Source organism: Lemur catta, chromosome 6 (genome assembly GCF_020740605.2).
Source record: "Lemur catta isolate mLemCat1 chromosome 6, mLemCat1.pri, whole genome shotgun sequence".
NCBI classification, from domain to species: Eukaryota; Metazoa; Chordata; class Mammalia; order Primates; family Lemuridae; genus Lemur; species Lemur catta.
The window spans coordinates 22661845-22687343 of NC_059133.1; the positions used below are offsets into that span (position 1 = coordinate 22661845).

Here is a 25499-nt window from a genome sequence, read left to right on the forward strand (position 1 = left end):
TGAAAAGAAAGAATATTAATTAATACATTGTATTTGGAAGCATAGATAAGAATCCTAAATATATAGGAGTTTAAAAGTTAAACAAGAATTGACCAAAAAAACATTAACAATATTTGAAAAGTATGAGGTTAGTAGAGTAAAAATACCATAGTGATTAAGACTTGCTGATTTTACAAATTACTTACTAATAGATTTTGCTTAACAAAATGCAGTTCACGTATAACATAATACAGACTTGCAACTACAGAGCAGATATCAGCCCTGTATCTATCTGAGAAAAGGTGGATGCCTGGGAGAAGCTGAGTGATTTCATACTGAGCATAGCAACGTTCAGCTTTGGGATGCGGAAGCGTGGTTCTAAGCAAACCCTGAAAATGAAAAAAAGGTGAAATAAAGAGCTATAAATTTCATTTTCAACAATGAAACAAAAAAAACAAGTACATGTATTACTTTCTAAAGTGCTTAGTGCATACCTAGCACATGCACTCTGTAATAAATGGTACTTATCATTCATATTATCATCATTATAGGTTCCAAGAGCTTTTATAATTCAAGATGGGCTTTTTAAATTCCATGATAGTTGGATTTTTCCTACTTTCAAAGGAATTATCATTATATTAAATTATCATTTGTTGAGGGTCAATTTTATGTTGAGCACTACAAAGTAAATCCTTTACAAACATTATCTCATTTAATGTTCATTAAACCCACCATTACAAGGAAGGATTATTATCTCACAATTGATATAATTGACGCTTAAATAATTAACTTATCTGAGGTCACACAGCTGACAATGGCAGAAAGAAGATTCAAAGACACATCTATTTAACTCAAAAATCTATGTTCTTTCCACTATATCAAGCTATAAGTAGAGGAAATGATAACTTGCAAGTCTAAATCAGACAGAGGTAATTCCAAATTTATAACTGCATTAAAGGAAAACATGATTGTGCAAGTTGACTAATATTTCTTGGGTAATTTATATGACCAACATTGTACTAGATATTGGGGCAACAAGATGAATAGACAAAACTAAATTTTACATTCAGACATGCTTCTTTTGTTATCTTAGTAATTAACATTTCATGATGACAAATACATTATAAACTTACTTTAATGTATATATCAGGAAAGAATTTCAATCAGATTTCTTATTAAGATTATGAAGCATCCTACTCTAAAATACTATGTAGTTGTTGAAATTGTTAATTTCACAAATCTGCTTTAAAATCATAAAAAGAATTAATAGGCTATTAAAATAAATCCCACCAGCTAATTTTGATTTTAGGTATGGTATGACAGAGAAATTCTGTCCATGTTATACAAAAAGTTAAAAAAAATATTTTTATTAGTTTTTTATTTTTTTATTTTTTATTTCAGAATATTATGGGAGTACAAATGTTTTGGTTATATGGATTGATTTTGTACCACTTGAATCAAAGTTATAAGTATGCCTATCACCCTGATAGTGTACATTGTACCCATTAGGTATGATTTCACCCACCCTCTCCTGCCCCCTCCCACCTGCTTGATTTCCATTGAGTTTTACTTCCATCTACTTTACTTCCAACTACACATAGGTGCTGATGGGTTAGTTCCAATTTAATAATGAGTACATGTAGTGTTTGTTTTTCCATTCTTGTAATACTTAACTAAGAAGAATGGGCTCCAATTCCATCCAGATTGTTGCAAAGTGTAATAATTCATTATTTTATGGCCGAGTAGTACTCCATGGTATACATATACCACATTTTATTAATCCACTCATGAATTGATGGGCACTTGGGTTAATTCCACATCTTTGCAGTTGTGAATTTTGCTACAGTAAACATTCTAGTGCAAGTATTTTTTTGATAAAATGACTTTTTTTCTTTTGGATAAATACCCAGTAGTGGGATTGCTGAATCAAATTGTAGGTCTACTTTTACTTCTTTGAGGAATCTCCATACTGTTTTCCATAGAGGTTCTACCAGTTTGCAGTGCATAAGTGTTCCTTTCTTCCCACATCCACACCAGCATCTATTGTTTTTGGACTTTTTCATAAAAGCCATTCTAACTGGGGTTGGGTGATATCTACTGTGATTTTGATTCGCATTTCTCTGATGACTAGTGATGTTGAGCATTTTTTCATACGTCTATTGGCCATTTGTCTATCTTCTTTTGAAAACCTTCTGTTCAAGTCATTTGCCCACTTTTTAATGGGGTTGTTTGATTTTTTTCTCACTGATTTGCTTGAGTTCTTTGTAGATTCTGATTATTAGCCTTTTATGTATAGAATATGAATATTTTCTCCCATTCTGTAGGTTGTCTATGTACTCTGTTGATCATTTCCTTGGATGGGCAGAAGCTTTTGGATTTCATCAAGTCCCATTTATTTATTTTTGTCATTGCTGTGATTGCCCTTGCGGTCTTCTTCATAAATTCTTTGCATAGGCTGATATCTAGAAGAGTTTTTCCAACGTTTTCTTCTAGAATTCTTACAGTTTCATGTCTTAGATTTACTGTTATCCATCTTGAATTAATTTTAGTGAGTGATGAGAGAGATGGCATCTGTTTCAATCTTCTACATGTGGATCGAATTTTCCCAGCATCATTTATTGAATAGGGATTCTTTTCCCCAGTTTATATTGCTGTCTAATTTGTCAAAGATCAGATGGCAATATGTGGAGGGTTTTACATCTGGGTTCTCTGTTCTGTTCCATTGGTCTATGACTCTATTTTTGTGCCAGTATCATGCTGTTTTGATTTCTATAGCCCTGTAGGATAGTTTCAAGTATGGTAAAGTGATGCCTCCAGATTTGTTCTTATTAGGTAAGGTTGCATTGGATTTTCAGGGTCTTTTTTGGTTCCATAAGTAGCATAGAGCTATTTTTTCTAAATCTGCAAAAAGTATGATGTTGGTATTTTGATGGGAATTGCATTGAATCTGTAAATCACTTTGGGTAGTATGAACATTTTAACAATACTGATTCTGCCAATCCATGAGCATGATATGTTTTTCCATTTGTTTACATCATCTGCAATTTCCTTCCTCAGTGATTCATAGTTCTCTTTATAGAGATCTTTCACCTCCTAGGTTAAATATATTCCTAGATATTTTATTTTCTTTGTAGCTATTGTGAAAGGTATTGAGTCTGATTTGATTCTCAACATAACTGTTGTGGGTGTATACGAATGCTACTGATTTGTGTACATTGATTTTGTAACCTGAGACTTTTCTGAATTTACTTATCAATTCCAAGAGTCTCTTGGCAGAATCTTTGGAGTTTTCTAGATATAAGATCATATCATCAGCAAAGAGCGATAGTTTAACCTCCTCTTTCCCTGTTAGGATACACTTAATTTCCTTTACTTGCCTGGTTGCTCTGGCTAGGACTTCCAGCATTATGTTGAATAGAAGTGGTGACAGTGGGCATACTTGTCTTGTTCCAGTTCTGAGTGGGAATGCTTTCAACTTTTCTCCATTCCATATGATGTTGGCTGTGGGTTTTTCCTATATGGTTTTTATAATTTTGAGATATGTTCCACATGTACATATTTTGTTAAGAGTTTTTATCATAAAAGGTGCTAAATTTTGTTGAATTTTTTTACTGCATCTATTGAGATGATCACATGATTTTTGGTTTTGCTTCTTTTTATGTGGTAAATCACATTCGTGGATTTACATATGTTGAACCATCCTTGCACTCCTGGCATGAAGCCCACTTGGTCATGGTGAATTATTTTTTTGATATGATGCTGAATTCAGATTGCTAGAATTTTATTGAGGATTTTGCATGTATATTCATAAGAGATATTGGTCTATAGTTTACTTTTTTTGTTGTGTCCTTCCAACCTTTGGTATTAAACAAATACTGCCTTCACAGAATGAGTTGAGGAGCATTCCTTCTTTCCTGATGTTGTGAAATAATTTCTACAGTGTGGGTACCAATTCTTCTTTGTAGATCTGATAAAATACAGCTGTGAAACCACCTGGTCCGGGACTATTTTTGTTAGAAGAATTTTATTTCTGCTTCAATTTCATTGCTTCTAATTCATCTGTTCAGGAGTTCTGTTTCTTTCTGATTAAGTCTTAGGAGCCTCTGTGTTTCCATGAATTTGTCCATTTCCTCAACACTTTTGAGTCTATATGCATGGAGATTTTTATAGTATTCACAGATGATATTTTGTTTCTGTGGTATCAGTTGTAATATCCCTTTTTTCATTTCTGATTGAGCTTACATGGGTCCTTTCTTTCCTAATTCTGGTTAAAACTAGCTAGAGGTCTATCAATTTTGTTTATCTTTTCAAAGAACCAACTTTTTATTTCATTAATCTTCTGTATTATTTCTTTATTTTTGATTTCATTTAGTTCTGCTCTGATCTTAGTTATTTCCTTTCTTCTACTGGGCTTGGGTTTGGTTTGCACTTCCTTTTCTAGTTCTTGAGATGATTCATTAGGTAGTTTATTTGTGATCCTTCTGTCTTGTTTATGCAAGCATTTAAGACTATGAATTTTCCCCTTAGGACTGCTTTTGTTGAATTCCACAGATTTTGATAATTTGTCTCCCCTTTGTCATTTACTTTGAGAAATGTTTCAATTTCTACCTTAATTTCCTCCTTGACCCAATAATCATTCAGCAGCAGGTTGTTTAATTTCCATGACCTTGTGTAGAATGGAGTGTTTCTGTTGGAGTTGATTTCTAATTTTATTACACTGTGGTCTGAGAAGATACATGGTATAATTTCTATTTTTTGGAATTTGTTGAGGCATGTTTTGTGGCCTAAGATGTGATCAATCTTGGAGAATGTTCCATGTGCCAATGAGAATAATGTATATTCAGTACTTTTGGGTAGAATGTTCTGTAAATGTCTGTTAGGCCCATTTGCTTTAGAGTCCCATTATAAGTCCAGTGTTTCTTTATTTTCTGCTTGAGGAGCTGTCCATTTCTGTCAGTGGGGTGTTGAAGTCCTCAGTAATTACAATGCTGCTGTTTATCACTTTGTTTAGATCTAGCAGAGTTTGCTTTATGAATCTGGGTGCACTTGTGTTAAGTGCATAAATATTTAGGATTGTTATGTCTTCTTGATGAATTGCTCCCTTACCATTATATAATGACCATCTTTGTATTTCTTTACTATTGTTGATTTGAAGTCTATGTTATTTGATATGAAAATGGCTACACCTGCTTTCTTTTGATTTCCATTTGCATGGAATATTGTTTTCCATCCCTTCATATTGAGTCTGAATGAGTCCTTGTGGGTTAGACATGTTTCCTGGAGAGAGCAGATACTTGGCTTGTATTTTTTTATCCATTGAGCCAGCCTGTATCTCTTGAGTGGGGAATTCAAGTTGTTCACATTTATTGAAAGAATTGATAAGGGGGATGCATTTCTGTTCATCCTGTCAGTAGAACCTTATTGCTTTGTTTTACCTCTTCAGCCATTATTTTATATGGGCTCTGAGCTTTAGCTTTTGAGTGAATTTACACTGGTAGGTTTCTATTGCACTGATCGATGCAGATCTGAGTACTTCCTGCAAGGTAGGTCTGGTCTTGACAAATTCCCTCAGGGTTTGCTTATCTGAAAAAGTCTTTATTTCTCCCTCATTAAAGAAACTTAGTTTTGCAGGATACCAAATTCAAAGCTGGCCAGCATTCTGTTTGAGAAGACTGAAGATGGGGCCCCAATCTCTTCTGGTTTGTAAGGTCTCAGCTGAGAAGTCTGCAGTTAGCCTGATGGGTATTCCCTGGTACATTATCTGATGTTTTCACCTTACAGCTCACAGGAGTTCCTCCTTCATATTAACTTTGGCTAGTCTGATGGCTATGTGTCATGGTGATAGCCTCCTTGCAATGAATCTCCCAGGTGTTTGTTGAGATTCTTGCACCTGGATATCTAAAGTTCTAGCAAGACTAAGGAAGTTTTTCTCAATTATTCCATCAAATAAGTTTTCCAACCCTTTTGTGTTTTCTTCTTCACCCTCAGGGATGCCTATAATTCTTATGTTTGGGCTCTTTACATAATCCCATATTTCTTGTAGGCTTTGTTCATTCCTCTTAATTCTCTGTTCTTCATCTTTGACTGACTTGTTTAATCCAAAGATGTTGTCTTCAAGCTCTGAGATTCTTTCTTCTGCCTAGTCTAGTCTATTCTTAATACTTTCCACTGTGTTTTATATTTCCTTGAATGAATTTTTCATTTCCAGAAGTTCTATTTGATTTTTTTTAATAATTAGATTTCTTTAGTGAATTTTTCATTGATTTCCTGAAATTTTTTTGTGTTTGTGTGTGTGTGTGTGTGTGTGTGTGTGTTGGTTTTCCATTTTCTTTTATATTTCATTGAGCTTACTTATAATCCATATTTGGAATTCTTTATCTGTCATTTCAATATTCTGATTTTGGTTGGTATCCATTGCTAGAGAGTGGTGTTCCCTTTTGGGGGTGTCCTTTTGCTCTTATTCTTCATACTTCCAGAGTTCTTTCACTGATGCCTTCCATCTGGAGCAGCTGTTGCTTCTTATTTTTGGATTTTCTTTTGTTTAGATAATGGCACACCCAGTTTAATTTCTAAGATTGTAGGTGGTGCTTGTGGGTAAGAATCAACCACACCCTGTATGACTGAGTTTGTAAATGTTGTAAAGGGTGTGTAAATTGACCTCCCTGTCAGTAGGTGCTGCTTGCCAGAAGGAACAAGCTGGAATGTTGTTTTGTGTCCTGTGACTGACTCTAGTCCCCCCTCAGGAGAAGCACCCAAAAGCTCCAGGTGTTGGGGGGAGCCCTGGAAATTCAGGTGAGTCCTTATTCTCTGCCACAGCAGAGGCAAATCTGGGAGTGCAGCAGGGTGGGACTGGGATGGGTGAGCTCGCCCTCAGGCTTCACAATAGCTGCAAGGTATCTGTTTCATCAGGGGTCAAAAGTCTGCTCCTAGCTTCTGGTCAAAGCCACCAGGGAGGGGCTGAAGTGGCCCCACCCAACCAGAAGGTCTACTTGTGGAGGTGGGTCCATCTAGAGATTCACAATCTGCCGGTCTGGAGCAGGGCTTGCTCCTCTCCACACTCCCCTACTCCACAGCTCCCCCAGCATCTGCCAGCAGACAGGAGCTCAAGCCAACCAAACTACCTCACAACTGTGATGCAGGCCAGGAGGTTCCCTGTCCCAGATCCCAGCCTGAGCTGAAAGTGCAACCCTTTTGTTGGGGAGAGGAGTGACCCATGAGGACACTGCAGCAAGCACCCACACTGCACTCCCCTCCTTGATCTGCCCATGCCCCTTGAGTAATCACAAATGTCCCCTCTGTGTCCCTGAGCAACATGATCAAGACCTAGGGATACACCCAGTGGGCCTGTCCCTGGGTCCCAGAAGATCAATCCCTGACCATGCCAGGGAGAAGCGTGCTATTTGCTATTCCCAAGTTGCCCATGGGGTGCCCAAGCAGGTTCAATGTCCCTCTGCCTTGGAGGTGTGCCCCATTCTGATGGAGTTGAGCAGCAAGCAGCAGCAAGGAGGGCCAGTGGGCAGGGAGCTCACAGTCTGAGCACCCCTCAGTCCATTGTAGGATCCCAAGAGAAAAGGTCTGAGCCACACTCTCTGTGGAAACCTTGGTGTGGTGGCTCAATTGTCTCTCATCAGCTGCAGGGAGGGGAGGGGAAGGGGAGAAAAGGAGTCTGGATGGAGGAAAGCTAGCACTTTGATTGTGTTCATCCCTCTCTCCAGGAGGCCACCCACCCGGAATGTCCATACACTGGAGTCATGCAGATCATGCAGGACGCCCTGGACCCCTGTGGCTCCTGCAATCTGGGCCAGAGTTGGGAAATGTCTGTGGGGGAATGGGCAAGACGAAACCTGAGGACTTTAAGCCCCCTGGGGAGGACAAAGGTGCACAGTGGATAGAGAAGCAATACAGCTCCTGCCATCCCGGCTCAGGTCTGTGGAGATGGGAGGTGCCCCAGAGGGGCTGGGATCCTGGTGCCCTGTCCACAAGAAGCCCCCAGCTCACTGGTGGCAACAGCCTCTGGGCTAGTGTGGGCAGAAAGTCTCTCCAGCAGCTCGGGAACCCGGTGACTGTCAGAGCTATGAGGTAGGGAGAAACTAACGGCTCCACCTATTCGTCTCACTGGACTTCAAGCCTCTTGGGGGTTGATCTCGGCCAATACCTTGCTCCTTCCTGTTCTGCTCTGCAACTTCTTCCCCTGGAGTCTCCTGAAGGTTCTGGCACCCTTCCCTCAGACCCACACCAGATCTGTGTTTGTTTGCTCGTTTTTTTCTCTTTCATCTAAAACTTCTTCTTATTGAGACACTGTGGTAGCTAGTGTCTCTTGTCAGCCATCTTGCCTCTCTCCCCTCTAAATATTGTTTAAAATCACATCTTTCATAAAACATAAACAGCATTATCTTCAAGAACAAGGAGAATCAGAAAGTAAAGAATGCAATGTAAAGAGGCAGAGTCAAATCACCTCTTCCACCTCTTCCCTTTGAAGCACAGGCAAGAGGTATATAGAACATAAGTAAATTGAAAAGTCTGGTCTTCAATGAAAAGAAGCCCTTCCCAAATAACTTTGCTATTTATATTTCATAAGCTATCAGACTCTCTGATACACAGAACAAGGGTGTCCATCCTTCAAAGTAAGTAGAACTTTAAGCAGACTGCAAAGGCCCCTGGCTATATCTCAGGATCTCAAAATGTCTTGTATCTCAGATAAAAGCTCCTTTCTTCTTCAGTGAAGTCAAACCAAAATTCTGAGAACTGTAAACATGCCTTTTCTGTAGTCTTCAACGTATTTTTCACCTTCATTATAAGATATATTTTATATGATGTAACCAAGCAAAACTTAATTTAGAGCTAAGGTAACCTAAGGCAACCATTTGGAGTCAAACAGACCAGCTTCACATTGGTTACTAGCATCATGATCTTACTAATGATAGGAGACTCAGTTTCTCCACCTGTAAAACTTCTTCTGTAGTCTACAGGAGAAAATTAACTCTGCTGAATATTAAAAGTAAAGGTGCCACAGAGGGGTGCAGCCAGCCAAAGAAAGATAGGTTTGTGATATTTAATCAAGCTTCATGCTATTTTCCTACCTGTGAGTTCTATGAATATGACAAACTACTGCACTTTTTTTTTTTACTGATTGAATGTCTATTCTAGAAAAACATACATAAAGTTACCTGAAAGAGTAATGCAGACAAAATGCAACAGTTGGTTCTTTTTTTAACGTTTGATGTCTGAATAAATCTAAATAAGTATAAGAAAAATAAACTAATTAGCAATTTTCCAAAAATATTTTGATATAAATGTGTCTTTAGACACATATCTAGAATTTTAAAAATACAAGAAAAAAATATATAAGAAAATATTAAAAGGAAGAAAATAAAAAAATCTATCTATAATCCTTCCACCTAAACATGATTACTAATATAGCAATAATTCCTTCTATATTTTTCTATGTGTAGTTATACACACATAGAAACATATACACACACATATTAAGACTATAATTATGTAATACATACTATTTTATAAACATATTTGTCATTCACAGACATAATGAACTATATCATAATTTAAAAGAACTTTAATATTTTATCGTATGAATGTATCATAATATAAAAATATTAATCTCCATTTTGGTTTTTTCCAATGCTGAGGTAAACATTGTTATACCTACATTTTTGAGCACTTATCCGGCAGTTCCACTGGATAAGTCCCTAAAAGTGGAATTTTTTGATAAAACGAGGTGTAAAATTAAAGCTTTTGATGAATGTGGTTAAATAATTCCCCCAAAAGACTGAAGCAATGTATGTTCTCTCCAGCTGTATATTATGGAGCTGTTCGCAACATTAAGTATCTCCACCAAACATTAATGTCTCTCCATTTACTACTGCCTTATTTTATGTCCCTTAGAAGAGTTTGAGTTTTCGTTGTATGGGTCTTAAAATTCACATTTGCAACTTTAAGCCACATTACCTCCTCCTAAGTCTTACTTAGATAAAGCCAATCAGCTTCACTATGTTAATAGCAATGCCTATCTGAGTTCAGCTTCTCTGGGTGGATATTCAAGTGTGGTATGTTTCAGTGGGGAGAAGTTTCCTCTACTCATGGAGTCCAGGAAAACAGCCAAAGCCCTTGTAGAATCACATCTCCTGTGGAAGTCAGACTTCCTGCTGGGTAACCAGGAAATGACTTTCTGTTCATTGAAAATCAATAGGTAATAACTCCAGAGGCTCAGAGAAGCTGAGATGCCCTTTAGCAGGAATGTGATAGCTGTTCCTTTCCAAGCTGTGAACCTTCCTTGGCTTTTATATTCCCCACCGCCAAGCTCTACTAAGTCATAAACCCAGACTTGTTTGGGGAGAGTGTGTGCATCTAAGGATGAGTTCCATTTCAGGAGTGCAAAAAATCAAACTTGACAGAGGTTTAAATCTGTGATGTTTAATCCTTTGAAACTGGTACTTTCTTAACAGCCCAAAGATGCTAATTTTCTGAAAATAATGTGATTACTAACCAGGAAGAATTAAATTTTTTTTTTTAATTTGCTCTACAGCTCAAAATACTACCCAGGTTTTCACTCACCACTCCCTATAGGTAAGCTAAAGAAGTAACTGGAGAGGTGAAGGAAACCTGTGCCTCTACTCCTGCCATACCTTATAATTTCTCATGTTAATTAAATATTTAAGGTATTTGTGAGTGCTAGCTGTGTATAAGCCATTGTTATAGACATTCACATAAGTTATCTGTGGTAGGCTCAATAATGCCCCCTAAAGATATTTATGTCCTAATCCCCAGCACCTATGAATGTGTGACCTTACAAGGCAAAAAAGACTTTGCAGGTGTGATTAAATTAAGGACCTTGAGACGGGGCAAGTTTATCCTGGATTATGACAATGGCCTTTATAAGAGAAAGGCAAGAGGGTCAGAGTCAGAGAAGGAGATGTGAGGATGGAAGCACAGGGGAGAAAGAGAGAGAGAAAGAAAGACACTAGGCTGTTGGTCTTGAAGATAGAAGATAGAGCCATGAGCCAAGGCCTGCAGGAGGCCTCTGGAAGCTGGAAAAGACAAGGAAATGGATTCCTCCCTAGAACCTCCAGAGGAAGCACAGCCCTGCCGACACTGGTTGTAGGCTTTCTAAGACAATAAATGTATGTTGTTTAAGCCACTAAGTTTGTGGTAGTTTTTTACAGCAGCAATAGGACAAGAATACAGTATATGTTGCAGACCAAATTGTATCCCCTCAAAATTCATATGTTGAAGTCTTAACCCTCAGTAACCTCAGAATGTGACTATACTTGGAGATAGGTTCTTCAAAGAGATAATTAAGTTAAAATGAGGTCATGGGGTGGTCACTAATCCTATTTGATTGATGTTCTTGTAAGAAGAGGAGATTAGGACATTGACATGCTCAAACGGAAGACCAGCTGAGGGCACAGTGAGAAGACAGCCATCAACAGGTCAAGGCGAGAGGCCTCAGAAAAAAACAAACCCCTTGATCTTGGACTTGTAGCCTCCAGAATCATGAGATAACAAATTTCCCTTGTTTAGGCCACCCAGTCTGTGGTACATTGTTCTAGCCGCACTAGCAAACTGATACAATATGTCATGTATTTCTTATCACCTTGGCTTACAGGTGAGGACCCTGAGGCTCAGAGAGAACATGGTCCTTGCCAAGGGGCATGAGTTACTAGGATGCTCTTGAACTAGACCCAAGTCAGCTACCTCCACACTATTATTCTTGCTCCCATACGAACTGGTCCTTCACCCATTTGTTCATTTAACAAGTAGTTATTGAACTCCAATTCCAGGTCAGGCCCTTGGCTTCCATCAGAGAATAAAGCAAACACCTGTGCCCATGTGGGGCTCATATTTTGGGGGGTGGAAGGTGTTACCTGAACATGGTCATAAACAATAAACATCACAAATAAGCAAACTGCTCGACCCTGTATGATAAGAACATGACTGCCCAAGAATCCAGTGTGCGAGAGGCATGACACTCTCCAGGGCACAGGTGGGCACCCACAAAGGAAGCTATTAGCTATGATGCAGATCATTCTGTCCTCACACTCACTGTGCTATCTTTGCTGATATGACTGCTCCTTGCAAACACCCCCAAATGCCAACTTTTGACAGAAACTCCTCACTGTAGTCTTTGAAACCTGGAGGTGAAGAGCTGTTGGTGGCATTGGTGGGCGACGTGCCAAACTCCTTCCATGTGTGTAGAACATCTGGTTTTCTGAAGATGTCATCAAGAGCTTGACACCAACACTTAAAAGCAGCCCTAAAACAGAAACAGAGCATCAGGCAGTGCACTTTCTGAGACCTCATAGTAAAACTATATTCCAGAAGGGGAAGCAAGTACACTGCAGAAACATGTAGACTGACATATCAGAGAATAAGTCTATCCAGTCATTGTTCATAACAGTTTCTCTCTGGTGGCATCTGATGAATAAAATGGCACAATGTAGTATTACTGAAGAACTAAAATTTATGAAGGACAATTTTTTTTTCACAATAATTAAAAATTTTTTCAAACAAACAAGTTTGCCCTTGTTCCACTGACTCTTAAAAATCTACCTTTTCTTTTCTGCAAAGACGAGAAGACTTCCAAGAATATGCAGTTCCTGAACTTTAAGACTTCTTTGATTGCTGGCTTGAAGAACATCTATATTTTTAGTCAAATAAAAAGAGCAAATGTCAGTTCCTAAAAAAATATTTTCCTTATATTTGCAAGAATATTTTAAACTGCATTATTCCTTAACTGTGTAGATTGTAATAAGCCAAATTCAAGCTAATAGTGCCTTCAAATGTCACACAATGTATACACGCAGAGAGCAAGCAAACGGTGCTCTGTTTGAACACAGAGCTGTGAGAGATTGGATCTAACAGGTAGTAACAAGGAGGCTTTATGGAGAAAAGTCAGGCAAGGAGAGATCGTGGAGAAGAGAAGCTCAGAAAAGGCATGTGAGGGGAAAAAAGGATGGGTATACGTGAACGCTGGGTATGACTGCAGCATGGTTTTCTGGAGAGGGTGAACCAGGACTATGAAGAGGAAGGTAGCGGTCTGATACTGGAGTCCTCTGAATGCCACGTGGAGAAATGTGGACATTATCCCATAGCAGATGGAGAGGCTCAAAGAGTTTGTTTTTTAGCAGAGACATGACAAGATCACAGAATATACCCAAATTTACCTGAATGCAGAAAACATATCTTTAATATCACATGAATTTTTTGTTGTTGTTGTTTTGTTCAGGAATGTGTAGCAAAAAATCCCAACTGACATGGCAGTGCTTTCTAATGAGGGCAGTACTATCTCCTAGAGGGTATTTTAGAAATCTGAGGAAGGGTTTGATTAGTTGTCACAGTGGGGCATCTCCTGGTAATTCATAAGTTAAAACCAAAGATACTAAATGGCCTGCAAGGCACAGAAACTTCCTCCACAGTGAAGGAAAAGATGAGAAACCTGTTTATTACTAACTGCATATAACATCTAACTTCATTTTACACATAAAAAGGGCATTTTTGCATGATTTCTAAGTGCCCTGAATTTTCCAGAAATGCAACAACTGCAGAACTTTGTTTTGTTCAGAATTTTACCAAGATTTATTTGCCATTTTAAAAATCATGTCATGAAACTTAACAATGCTGATAGCACTTGGGTCACCAATGCAACACACCCACATGGGTCTGCATTTGTAGCTGTCATATTCACGGTGATTCTACATCCTAAATATAAACATCTGACTACTTCTTTATACCTGCTAATGCTTGAGCCTTTACACACTAACACACAGATTCTTTTATTATAAAGTGATTTTGTTTTAGTTGTCCTCCATTTTATATTTTGGCTTTGTAATGACTTTTTTCAAAATAATATGTATAAGAAGAATATATTAAGTATAACTGTTATTTCAGGAAGTAAAGAGGAAATTAGAAAATGGGACATTGGATCTATAATATGGGTTGAGAATACACTGCTGAATTTGTAGAAAAGCCAAATCAAGAGAAAAGACAAGGAAAATGGAATCGGCTGGGACCAGAGCAAACAGGCATCATCCCCACCCCCACAGGGGTTCACAGTTCTAGTTAAAGAGGGATAGACAAAGGGCGGCCTAGACTCTCACAGTGGTGACAGCCAGGATAGGAGAGAGGGCATCAAAGGGGCTGGAAGCATCTTCTGTCTCCAGCTGTTCTGTCACTGCCTATAAGTGTGTGCTGAATAGACTATAGTTCAAGCTCTCGCATCCTACCTTTAAAGGTAACATTTCAGGACCAGATGCAATCTCAGCATTAATGAGGAAGATCATATTGAAAACACAATGGACCAATCTTACCAATAGTTTGGTGATAAGAAGAAATCACGAGTCCAAGTTGTGAATAGGGAAGTTTGCTCTTCTCCACTGAGCTAAAAACTTTGAAGTGCTCCTGAGAAAGGTCAGGGGGTATGGACATATGCATCTCTTCCGTCCCCAGGCAAAATTCCACCTTTCCAGAAGTGAACTTGGAATTGGTTATTCCTCCTTTCTCTCCTAAATTCATGAAGAAAATAATAAAAAAAGAAATTTAAAATGAAGAAAGATGGGAAGTTGGTGGGGAGGAAAAAGGTACAGGAAATGGAAAGGAAAGAAAATGGTAAAAGAAAAGGAAATGGAAAGATTCTGTATATAGCTGCAACTTATTTGTAGTTTGAGAGACACAATTTCCTTAAACTTAACATCTGGGATTGTTTCTGAAGATCCCAGGTGGTGTAGATATCCGTGCTATTTCATAGAGCACTACGGAGGGGCAGTCAGCCAGAAAGCGAATGTTGAGATGATGCTTTGCTTCTCTGGGACTGGTGAGTTTGCCTTTTTTAAATAGCTTCCAACAGTAAGATGCTAGTTTACCTCTGGGGCAGAAACCTCTGGGATAGAAGCAATACAGAGGTAGTTCTGGCCTGACACAGAAAAAAATGGGAAAGAGCCTGTCTCTTTATAAGATCAGAGAACACACAGGGAACAAAAGAAAAAATATCTTAGGGGAAGTATATGGTCAAAAAAAGCAGAAAGAGAACTAATATGGATTTTGAAGTCTGTGGCCAGAGGACTAGGGATATTGAGAATACTGAGAATATTTTGGTACCAGCTGCAATTCAGAGTGAGTTGGTGTAAAACCTTCTTAGGAACTGTATTTCATTTTTTTTTTATTCATGCCCTTATCCATTGTTAATGTATGGAGTAACTGAAAGAGGTGAACAGGATGTGGAGAGCTAATTTTATATAATGTCAGTGTACAGACAATACAACCAAAAACTATGGATACATATCATAGAAAGTGGTTTTTTGCGGGGAGTGAGGGGGATGGCAACAACAATAACAGGTAAATAAATAAATGAATAAAACTCTGCCAGTGGTCATTAAAAAACATGCTCAAATTTCTAAAAGATCAGTTCAGTGGAAATTAGTATCTTAATTAGGTAGAAGTTAAAATCTATTTTAATAACGTTAAAATATAATTATTTTAAGTCTATTATCTAAGTGTATTATTATTCTGATAAATTTGAATAGCAAGTATCATAAATATAAATTAGGATTTAAAAAATTTTAAATAACCTAAGTATAGATATTTCAGGATTTTTCCCAGCCTAAATTTGAATGTACCCTCTTTCTATAAGGGTACCACTTAACCACTCAAAGCCCTGCTTTGGTTGAGTTCACAAACTGATAATGTTGAAAAGGAAGAAAACAAATAAATGCAACAAATAAATGTAATGCAACAAGATCTCTAAGATCAAAATCTATGGTATTAATAAGAAATCTTGTTGGTTCTTATTTGTAAATGTTTCCATTCCTTTGACACTGACAAAGGAGTATTTTGGTAAAAGGTTCTAGTTAATCCAGTATGACTCAATCCTTCTACTTATGAAAGTAAAAGAAGACCACAGTACCATATCTGCAAAGAAAACTGTATGAATATAAATGTACAGAATCAAAAAATTAATGAATATTGTTTTCATATCTACCGTACTCAAGGGATTTTGTTTTCATATCTACTGCACTTGAGGGATTTTGCTAGTTTTGCAGAAGGCATAAAAGTAGGTGAATGAGAAAGTGCCTTGGTTGGAGTAAAGTGCCAGAGAGAAGAGGAAGGAGAGTGGAAGACATTAGGGAGTGTGCCTGTAAGTGGGGAGGGCAGATCATGAGGGCAGAATGTGGACCATCACGGGGTGGTAACCCCACAGGAATAAAGACTCAGGGATATAAGACAAGCATTTTACCTTGTGTCTGTGCAAGAAATAACAAAAGCAACTTTCTGCTATGCCGTGTTGATCTGTTATGATATTTGGATTTTTCCAGGGTCTCTCTAAAACATCTCAAGGTGTCTGACACGTCCACGGGCACGCAGACGAGCTGTTTGGCTCGGTGGTACTCTGAAAGGAAAGGGAAGAGGAGGAACGTTGGGGATGAAATGCGGCATCAAGCCAAGCTAGTAGCAAGCGAGTTTCTAATTCAGAGAATTTCTTGGTCCCAATCTAAAGCTGCTAAATTCAAAGTCCCTAGATCTGCAGCAGGTGTTTCAACATTCGGATTTTTTTTTTTTTTTAACTTTTGGTATGTTTGAAAGTTCCTTTAAAAAAAAAAAACTTACAAAACTTTTGATTCTTATGAAATGCAAATAACTTCAGATCTTGCCAATTTTCCTTATGAAGCCTCCTACTTTTTCTTTTGCTGATCATAAAAAATGAAATAATCTACTCCTTTTCAGCAGCTTCTTCAAAGCAAAGGTGTCTTGGGAAAGAGAAGAAAGGAGGAAACAAAGAAGCTTGGAGATAGGCAACTGCTCTCTGAAGGGAAGGAAAAGACAGGTTCCTAACAGTGGAGGGTGCAGAGGAAAGGAAGGGGGGCCTGTGAGTGGGTATGGAACTAACCGACTGTCCTGAAAAGTGCCTAGAAAGGGGAGATGGTGGGAGAGAGTTGCTGTGAGGTCTCTGGAGTGAGAGATGGTCCCGGGAAGGAGGCTGCAGATTTGCTGCACACCCTATGAAAAACGGGCCCAAGAAAGAGAAGAATCACAGCTTGCAGGATTGAAAAACAAAAGAATTTATTTCTTCAACAAGTTGAACCAGTGGAATGCCCTCTTTAAAATCTAAGGCCTCAGTAATATAGCAACTTACAAGGTAATGAAGCTGTAAGAGGTTAAGAGACATGACCTTGTCCTCAGGAAGTTCACAATCTAGCTTAAGAAATGGGATACTCCAACACTGGAGTAGTAGAGTCATATTTGCAGGGAGTATCTGGTCACACGCTGAAATGAGGGAAAGATGGAAGAAAGTGATCAGTATAGACAGGAAAGGGTGAATAAGAAAGACTTTGTGAAAGAGAAAATATGCCAGCTATGTCTTAGAGGATAGGAAAAATTGATAAGGAAGAAAGAGAAAGGGGCTTTAGATAAGTAAAATAAGAACAGGAGTAGCTAAAATTTATTTAGGACTTTCACTATGTCAGGAACTATTCTAAATAACTTATTGTGATTGTCTCATTGAAACCTCAAAACAACCATAAGAGGTATGCCCCATTGTTACCCTGTTCCTCATTTCACATATGAGAAAAATAAGTCTTCCCTTAGGGCCCAGAATTAGTTTGTGCAAGCAGAGGTACAAAAGCAGTAGTAAGGGTGGCGAGTTCAGGCCATAGGGAGATGAGGTGGCCAGTCCTGGAGAACAAAGAGAGTTTGCCAGAGTCCTGAGCCTCACTGAGTAACTGGGCTTCATTCTCTTTAATGGGGAGCCCAGGAAGGGTTTTGACAGAAAGACTCCATCAAAAAGAGGCAGGACTCCGACAGAAAGATATTTTAGGAAGAATTTGCCAACAGTTGTATTCCCAGCAGACTGCCATGGAAAGAGGCTGGCGGCTGGGACTGTTGGGCCACAACAACATGGATACTCTGCAATTCAACTAGACTAATGTTGGTAGCCATGGAAATGAGGAGGGACCACAGGGAACATTCCCATGTTAGAAGCGACAGGAATGGTTAATTGGCTATGTGGTAAGAAAGAAAGGGCCAGTGACTTGCTATCCATCTCACTGAAAAAAAAAAAAAGAAGCAATCCAAGATTCCCTCAAGACCCCCACCCCATGCCTCCAGCACCTGTGCCCGACTGCACCTCCAGGCCATCACTCCAGCAATTCTCTACCATCTCCAAATCACCCATTGTCCTCTCTGCTGAATCATTCCCAGCAACACAATGTGCTGTTATTTCTTCTATCCTTAAAAAACTAACATACGAAAAAACATACAAACAAACAAAAAAACCTCTCTCTTGACCCTACTCTCTCCCCAAGCTACCATCCTATTTCTCTGCTCCACTTTACACCAAAATGCCTCAAAAAGTTTTCCATACACATTGTTTCCCGTTCTCACTTGAACCCATGGAAATCAGGCTTCACTCCTCTCTGCCTTAAAGATGTCTTTCTCCAACCCCTCTGATCACTCCTTAGCCCCCTTTGATAATTCACCTCATGGACTCAACTCTTAGCATTAGAGCCCCAGGGATCAGTCCTTAGGCTGACTCTCTTTTCTTCTTAGTTTACACTCACTGCCTTAACCATCCTACTCTTATGCTTTTAAATATTATCCATGTGCTGGTGACTCCCAGATTTATATCTCTGGCCCCAAATCTCTTGAAATTCAGACCCATCTATCCAATGACCTACTCTGCTGTGTGTCCAATAGACAGCTCAAACCTAACATGTCCCAAACTGATTCCTGAATCTTCCCCCAAACCTGCTTCTCTCATAGTTTTTTTCCATCTTATTAAAGGATAGCTCCATTTTTCCAGCTGCTCTGGCCAAAAGCTAGAATCACCTTTGACTCCTCTTCTTCCCTCATACCCTAAATCGAACCCACATCAAATCCTGTCAGCCCTCCCTTCAGAAGATGGCCAAGACCTCACCCCCTCTCACCAGCTTCACTCTCCACTGCCCCTCGCATGATGTTCCGAGACCTCTTCGTCTCCTTCTGAGGTACAGCAATCGCCCTCCTAAATGACCTCCCTGTTTCCACCCTGGCCACTCCCACTGTGTGCTCTCAGCACAGCAGCCAAAGGGCTCCTTCTAAAATGTAAGTCATCCCCTATCATTCCTCTATCCAAAGCCCCCAGCAGCTCCCTCATCACCTCAGAGTGGACGACAGGGCCCCACGTGACTGGCTCCCCCTACCTGCTCTGCTGCTCCCCTTCCAGATCTCTCCCCCTTCCACACCCTGCAGGCTTCGCTTCAGGGTCTTGGCACCAGTGGTTCACCTTGGCCCAGGGCAGTCTTCCCTCAGATAGCTTGAGGTCTTGCTTCCTCAGCTCCTGGGGTTATTGCTGAACTGTTAACTTTTCAGTGAAGGCTTCCTTCTTCCTTGATCACCCTACTTAATATGGTAGCACCCCCTCCTCCTCTCCGGCTCTCTTTCCTCTGAAGCACTCAGCACCTTCTGATATACTGTGTGGCCGACTTGTTTACAGGAGTCTCCCTCCACTAGAAGGCAGACACCATGAGGGCAGGGACTTCTGTCCATTTTGTCCACTGTTATAACCCCAGCACCATTAACAGTACCTGTTACATGGTATGTGCTTAATAAGTATTTGTTAAATAAATCAATGGCTACAAGTTTTCAAAGCTAAATGGCTGGGATAAACTTTATTAATAATCACTTTTATAGGTTAATCTCAATTGATCCTCAAAGCACCTTAAAAACTGTAAGGGGTAGATATCACTCACACTTCACAAAGGAGGAAAAGTTAAGTTGATGAATATTACTTGTTTTCAGCCCTTAGAATAGATAAGAGGCAGAACCAGTGTTCAAGGCCAGTGCCTTTCCCAGATGAGTCACCAAGGGCAGCAAATATCAGTAACAGCCAGTGACTCAGATCTGAGGTCTCCTGATTTGGGCACACAGATGCTTTGTGAATAGGACAGGAATAAGTCTGAGAAAAGTTAATGAGGGAAGAAACCTGGAGTCCTTGTGAGCCTGGGGAGCAGGGAGGCCCGGATATAGTAAGACAGAGTTACATGCTGTGGCCACAGAGACAACATCATTCAATATACCTTAATGTCAAACCAGGCTCTAGCTGAACCAGGAACATGGCTGAATTGACAGAAATACTTGTTCCCCCTGAAAGTTCAGTCTTGACACAATAACCTATCACACATTTAAGAGAATCAAATGCTTAGGCCAAAGTAGCTCCTAATAACTCTGTGGGAGCTCTCACTCCTCTACCTCGCCAGTTTCACTCTCCTGTCTACTCCATCCTATCCCCACCATCTTGCCCCCTCAGTGTCCCTCTCCTCTAAGCCATGCCCAATCCTGCATGATCCCAGACAAGGCATGCTCCCTCCTCCTCATCCCCCACCTGATGCCCAACACCCTGAAGATGGTGGATTTCTGCTCAGTTTTTCTATTTTTCTTGCAATAATTCATAAGCTTGACTTTTATCTTTTTCTCCTTAGAGAGTGAGATCAGGGACAGCCAGGGCAAGTGTCTTCATCAGCTTGGGCTGCTATAACAAAAACTACCACAGGCTGAGTGGTTTGTAAACAACAGAAGTTTATTTCTCACACCTGTGAAGGCTGGAAGTCTCAGATCAGGGGACATCATGGTAGGGTTCTAGGGCTCTCCTATGGTTACCATCTCGTTGGGGCTTCCCTCCCAGGGGAGAAAAATGGCTAGAGAGCTTCCTGGAGTCTCTTTTATAAGGACACTAATCCCACTCATGACGGCCCCACCCTTATGATCTAAATTATCTCCCAAACCCCCCACCTCCTAATACTATCATACTGGGGGTTAGGATTTCAACATATGAATTTGGCAGCAGGGGGGACACAAATATTCAGCCTATGACAGCAAGCAAAAGAAAAAGAGGAAGGTGGAAAGCCCCCACATATTAATAATATGAGATACTTTCTCTAGATCTTAGTTTTAAATATCTGTTAAAACTGGGATGATAATTGGGACCTTCCTGCTCCCTGGGTTCACAGTTTTTTTCCCTCATTAGCTTTTCTCAGACTCATTCCTGTCCTATTCTCAGAGCATCCCTGTGCCCAAAATTGGGATGACTCAGAGGGTTATTGTTTTCACCTGTGTGTGGAAGTGTCTGTCATAGTGCTGTAATGCAGTAGGCATTCAGTGATGAAGGCTCACACTATGACTGCTAGTAATATATTTTAAAAATATTTATTGAGCACTCACACAAGTACTAGGCACCATGCTGGGCACTGAGGAGATACAAGCGAACAAAACAGACATAGTCCCTGCTCCCACAAAGCTTACATTGTAGAAAAACATCTGAAAAATTTTGTTTATAATAAAAATAAAGTCTGAATAAAACCATCCTGTTACTTTTTATCAAATATCTGTTTATAAATAATTCCTCTTTGTGTTTTTCCTAAATTTTACTTTTTTTCCTTTTTTTTAAAGCCCTAGCATACCTTTTCACTTGTTGTCTAATTAGCGTTCTGTGGTGGTGCTGTGGCTGTCTACATGAGAAAAATAACACAAAGCAATGAGGAAATATCATTTGCTTTGGAAGCCTTATCCTGACAGCTCTGTCTCAAGGGGGTTCCTCTCCAAAAACTTCCATGGATAATTTAAGAAGCTATTCCAAAGGCACTAATAGCTTCAACAGTTTGAAATAGGTAAGAAAAAGGAGAAAGAGGAACAAAAAATGAAAAACAAGATGGTATCTTTCATTGCACCAAGGTAGAAATGAAAGCTGAAATGCAAATGAGTCCTGAGAGATGGGTCTACCAAGGAAGGATCCTAGGCGGTGATTTGAAATTTGGGCTGCTTTCAACACATTTGGTCACATCCATTCAAATGCCCAGAGGCACTAATAAAACACACCTGTCAAAGAGTTGCAAATTCCAACACACCTGAGGACTGAATGACCCTACAGAGCACTTAAATACCAATAAGGTCAAAACTCTAGAAAGAGATTCCAGACAGAATGCAAAAACAACTACAATAAAAAAGGCATATCCATAGAGTCATCTCCCCCATGGAGCTTAACAACCAGACAAGTTATTCATCCATACCAGAATAATCTATAAAGTGAGGTATTCTCACTTCTCCAAATCCTACAGAGACTACACCAAATTACATATGCATTATTAAATAGTTGAAGGGAGAATAGGATGCTGTTAAATAATGAGCACACCAAATGTTCCTAGGCACTGGAGCATTGCAATATCTGTTCTGAAGAATTAAATGTATCAAGCATTACCACCAAATGCTATTATGCCAAAAGAAAATCTATGATGTTCTAAAGCAGCAATCTGGTGTGGAAACCATCATGAGTATACTTAGTCTTGTAAAAGAATTGTAAACATGTCATGGTGACATACGTAAGACCCAACATGCTTATAAACATGTTAATGATCTGAGTCTAGTGCACTGAAAAAATTTAGCATACTAAAAATTTGCCAAATGAACCTAAAAGCATAGGCCACAATGTGTTCCTAGTCACACCTTGAATCTTATAAAGATTCTAGAATCCTAGAATTGTATAAAGAGCCATAGTTTTGATGCAAAGTTTTTAATGATAATACTTCAATATAAAACCTGTAATTAGTGTACAGGATCATATAAAAATTACCATACTACCACAATAAGTCAGAATAAAGTGTCTGTCTCCCATAATCATATATGTATAGGCTTATATCATTTATATACATATTATATATATATAAAAATATAGTAAATTTTTTCTTGAGTGCTGTTGAGTTTAGAGGAGATTCCAACATAAACGGGAGCAATGGAAAATAGGCCTGGTAGCTCAGTGAAGCCCTCAGGAGTTGAGCAATTAGACTGACCAAAGTTTGAATCACAGTCCCACTACTTACTAGTAACATTTCATTTTCTCATCTGTAACATGAGCATAATAATATCTACCTCTTAAGACTGTAAAAGTTAAAAAAGCTAAAGATAGTTCTGGCTCAATAAATTATTACTGCCATTACAATATTTTTTAAATTTAATCTATTTTAATATTTCTTCTATATTAATTGTTCAAACTGGCTGTGCTTCTACCATCATTGAGAATCAGTCCAAAGGATCACTGGAGCTCGACCGCACCTACATTCCCTCTGCCTCACCACCACCATCTCACCTTTCCAAAGGTAACTTCAACAGGAGGCAAGCAAAGTGCTTTTCTGACCTATTGCATCCATCATCAATAAACACCTATTGGTACACAGGTCTAGAATTTGGTTAGATATGTTTTTCTTATCCCTTTTTTTTTTTTATTTCAGCTCTTCATGGGGGTACAAAAGCTCAGGTTATATAAATTGTCCGTGTCCCGCCCATCCCCCTGAGTCAGAGCCTCCAGCATGTCCATTCTCCAGACAGTGCGCCTGGCACTCACCACGCTAGCCTTCATTTTGATAACAACCATTTTTGACACATTTTCTTTTTTGAGTTATGGATTCCCAAAATAGGGCAACTCCCAAGCTTTCACAGACAAGATCAATAAAAGGAGAACATGCCCAGGAAGAATCACACCTCTCTGACTGAAACTAGTCACACAAGATTGATCACAAGAAAGTGGTCCTCCTATGCTTACCTCTGTGCTTACTACCTGCAAACTCTCCTACATTCGGGCCTATTCTCCCCTCCTTCCTTTCTGCCCTAGTAGAAGCGGTGTCTCACCCTCCTGTCTAAGGCTAATCCCCCTGTATCCCACTTTACCTTGTGTCTTCTCAATGTCCTTGCTCTATCCAACATCTTTCTCTCCTATCTCTAAGCTCTCCCTCCCTGTACTGGCTCTTTCCATTTAATATATAAATATGCTCCTTTTCTCTTATTAAAAAGACACACAAATAAAACAAAGCTCTCCTGACGCCTCTCCCCGAGCTATTTCCTTCTAGCTTCTGTGGCGCTCTCTCTAGCACATCACTGCTAATCTTCCTGAAAGGCAATTCTCTATTCAGTGACTCTCTGCAAGTACAGCTCACTGCCATCGTGCCCACCACTCAAAATACTCCCACCCCTCTCCCTATCTTTTCCAAGGCCACAAAGTCATTCACTCAGCAAATAGATATTGAGTTTCTACTTATGCATCACACACAGATGAAGAGATTTTGATTATATCACTGAACAAAACAATAAACCCTGCCCTCATTGAGCTTACATTTCACCAGACTAGTAATCAATAAATTCAACAAAAACCTAAATTATACAGTATGACAGATGGTAAGAAGTGCTTTAGGAAAAAGAGGACACTTCTCTTCCCCTTTTTGAAGTTAGGTGTGGCCATGTGACTTTGGTGTATGAAATGTCAACCAATATGACATGTGTCACTATCAAGTAGCAGCTTGAAGAGCCAGCGTGTGATTTACCACCTCATCATTGTTCTGCCTGAAAAATGGAGACAATAACCAACCTATTTCATTAGGTGACTATAAACTAATATTCATAAAGCATTTGTAAGAGTGCCTGATGTGCGGTGCACAATTATAATTCTTTTATTGGGGTTGTTATAATAAATATGATAATCCATGGAAAGCACTTAGTATATGCACATGTGGTCTGGCAAAGGATGTGCTCGTAACCCATGCCCCTACATGGCTTCACTACATACAGCTCTCCTAACATTAGGGGAACATTAGAATTCTGTTTTCTGACTTGGAAAGAATCATGGGCTTTCCCATGATTCATGGGAAAGAATCACGTCCACTCGGAAAGTAGTGGACTTTCCATATGGACGTGAGTGGACGTGATTCATGGACATGAATCGTGGGGTGCTGCTACAAGAACCTTGGACATGAGTGGACATGAGCAGATGTGTGTGGATGTGAGTGGACATGAGTGGACGTGGGTGGACGTGAGTGGACATGAGTGGATGTGAGTGGACAAGAGTAGACGCGGGTGGACACTAGTAGACGTGAGTGGACGTGAGTGGACATCAGTGGACATCAGTGGACGTGAGTGGACTTGGGTAGATGTGGATGTGAGTGGACATCGGTGGGCATGAACGGACGTGAACGGATGTGGGTGGACATGAGTGGACGTGAGTGGACGTGAGTGGACGTGATTCTTTCCATGTGGACGGGACGTGTGGAGTAGCAGCAGCCCAGCACTCCACCTCACTGAACAGAGCAGCATGTGTAGGAAATAGACTGGGCTTTCATCACGTACACTGTAATGTTAATACAAGTCAGGAGTTGCCACTCTGATTCCATTTGGTCTCCTTGCAATCGATCTCCCACGCTGCTGCCAAAGGTTCTTTCCAGACACAAACAGGATTATTTCACTTTCCTTCTTTAAATCCTTTTAACTAGCTGCCCTCAGCTATCTGGATAAAACTGGATCTCTTTATCCTGCCCTCTAAGACACTTTATTATCTAATTCCTGTCACTCTTTCTAACCTGAGCTTTTGCCTTTTCCTTTTACATTGGCCTCATTTAATTATCTGCAGTCTCTCAAAACAGACGCTGTTAAATATTATTGTTTATAACAGCAGCAGTAGTAATAATAGTATATATCTTATCACTCTCTACCATAATCTC

General features: G+C 39.5%; 1 protein-coding gene across 1 annotated transcript in view; it reads right to left on the reverse strand.

Moving 5' to 3' along the window:
* The window catches only part of CFAP54 (cilia and flagella associated protein 54), a 281353-nt gene that overhangs the window by 134017 nt on the left and 121837 nt on the right, over window positions 1-25499 (reverse strand). Inside the window, exons 40-45 of the mRNA XM_045553185.1 lie at window positions 16226-16378; window positions 14304-14498; window positions 12547-12634; window positions 12041-12250; window positions 9147-9213; window positions 186-368 (exon numbers count right to left, since the gene is read on the reverse strand). Of these exons, the coding sequence (XP_045409141.1) occupies window positions 186-368; window positions 9147-9213; window positions 12041-12250; window positions 12547-12634; window positions 14304-14498; window positions 16226-16378 (896 nt within the window). The remainder of the gene's footprint in view (window positions 1-185; window positions 369-9146; window positions 9214-12040; window positions 12251-12546; window positions 12635-14303; window positions 14499-16225; window positions 16379-25499) is intronic.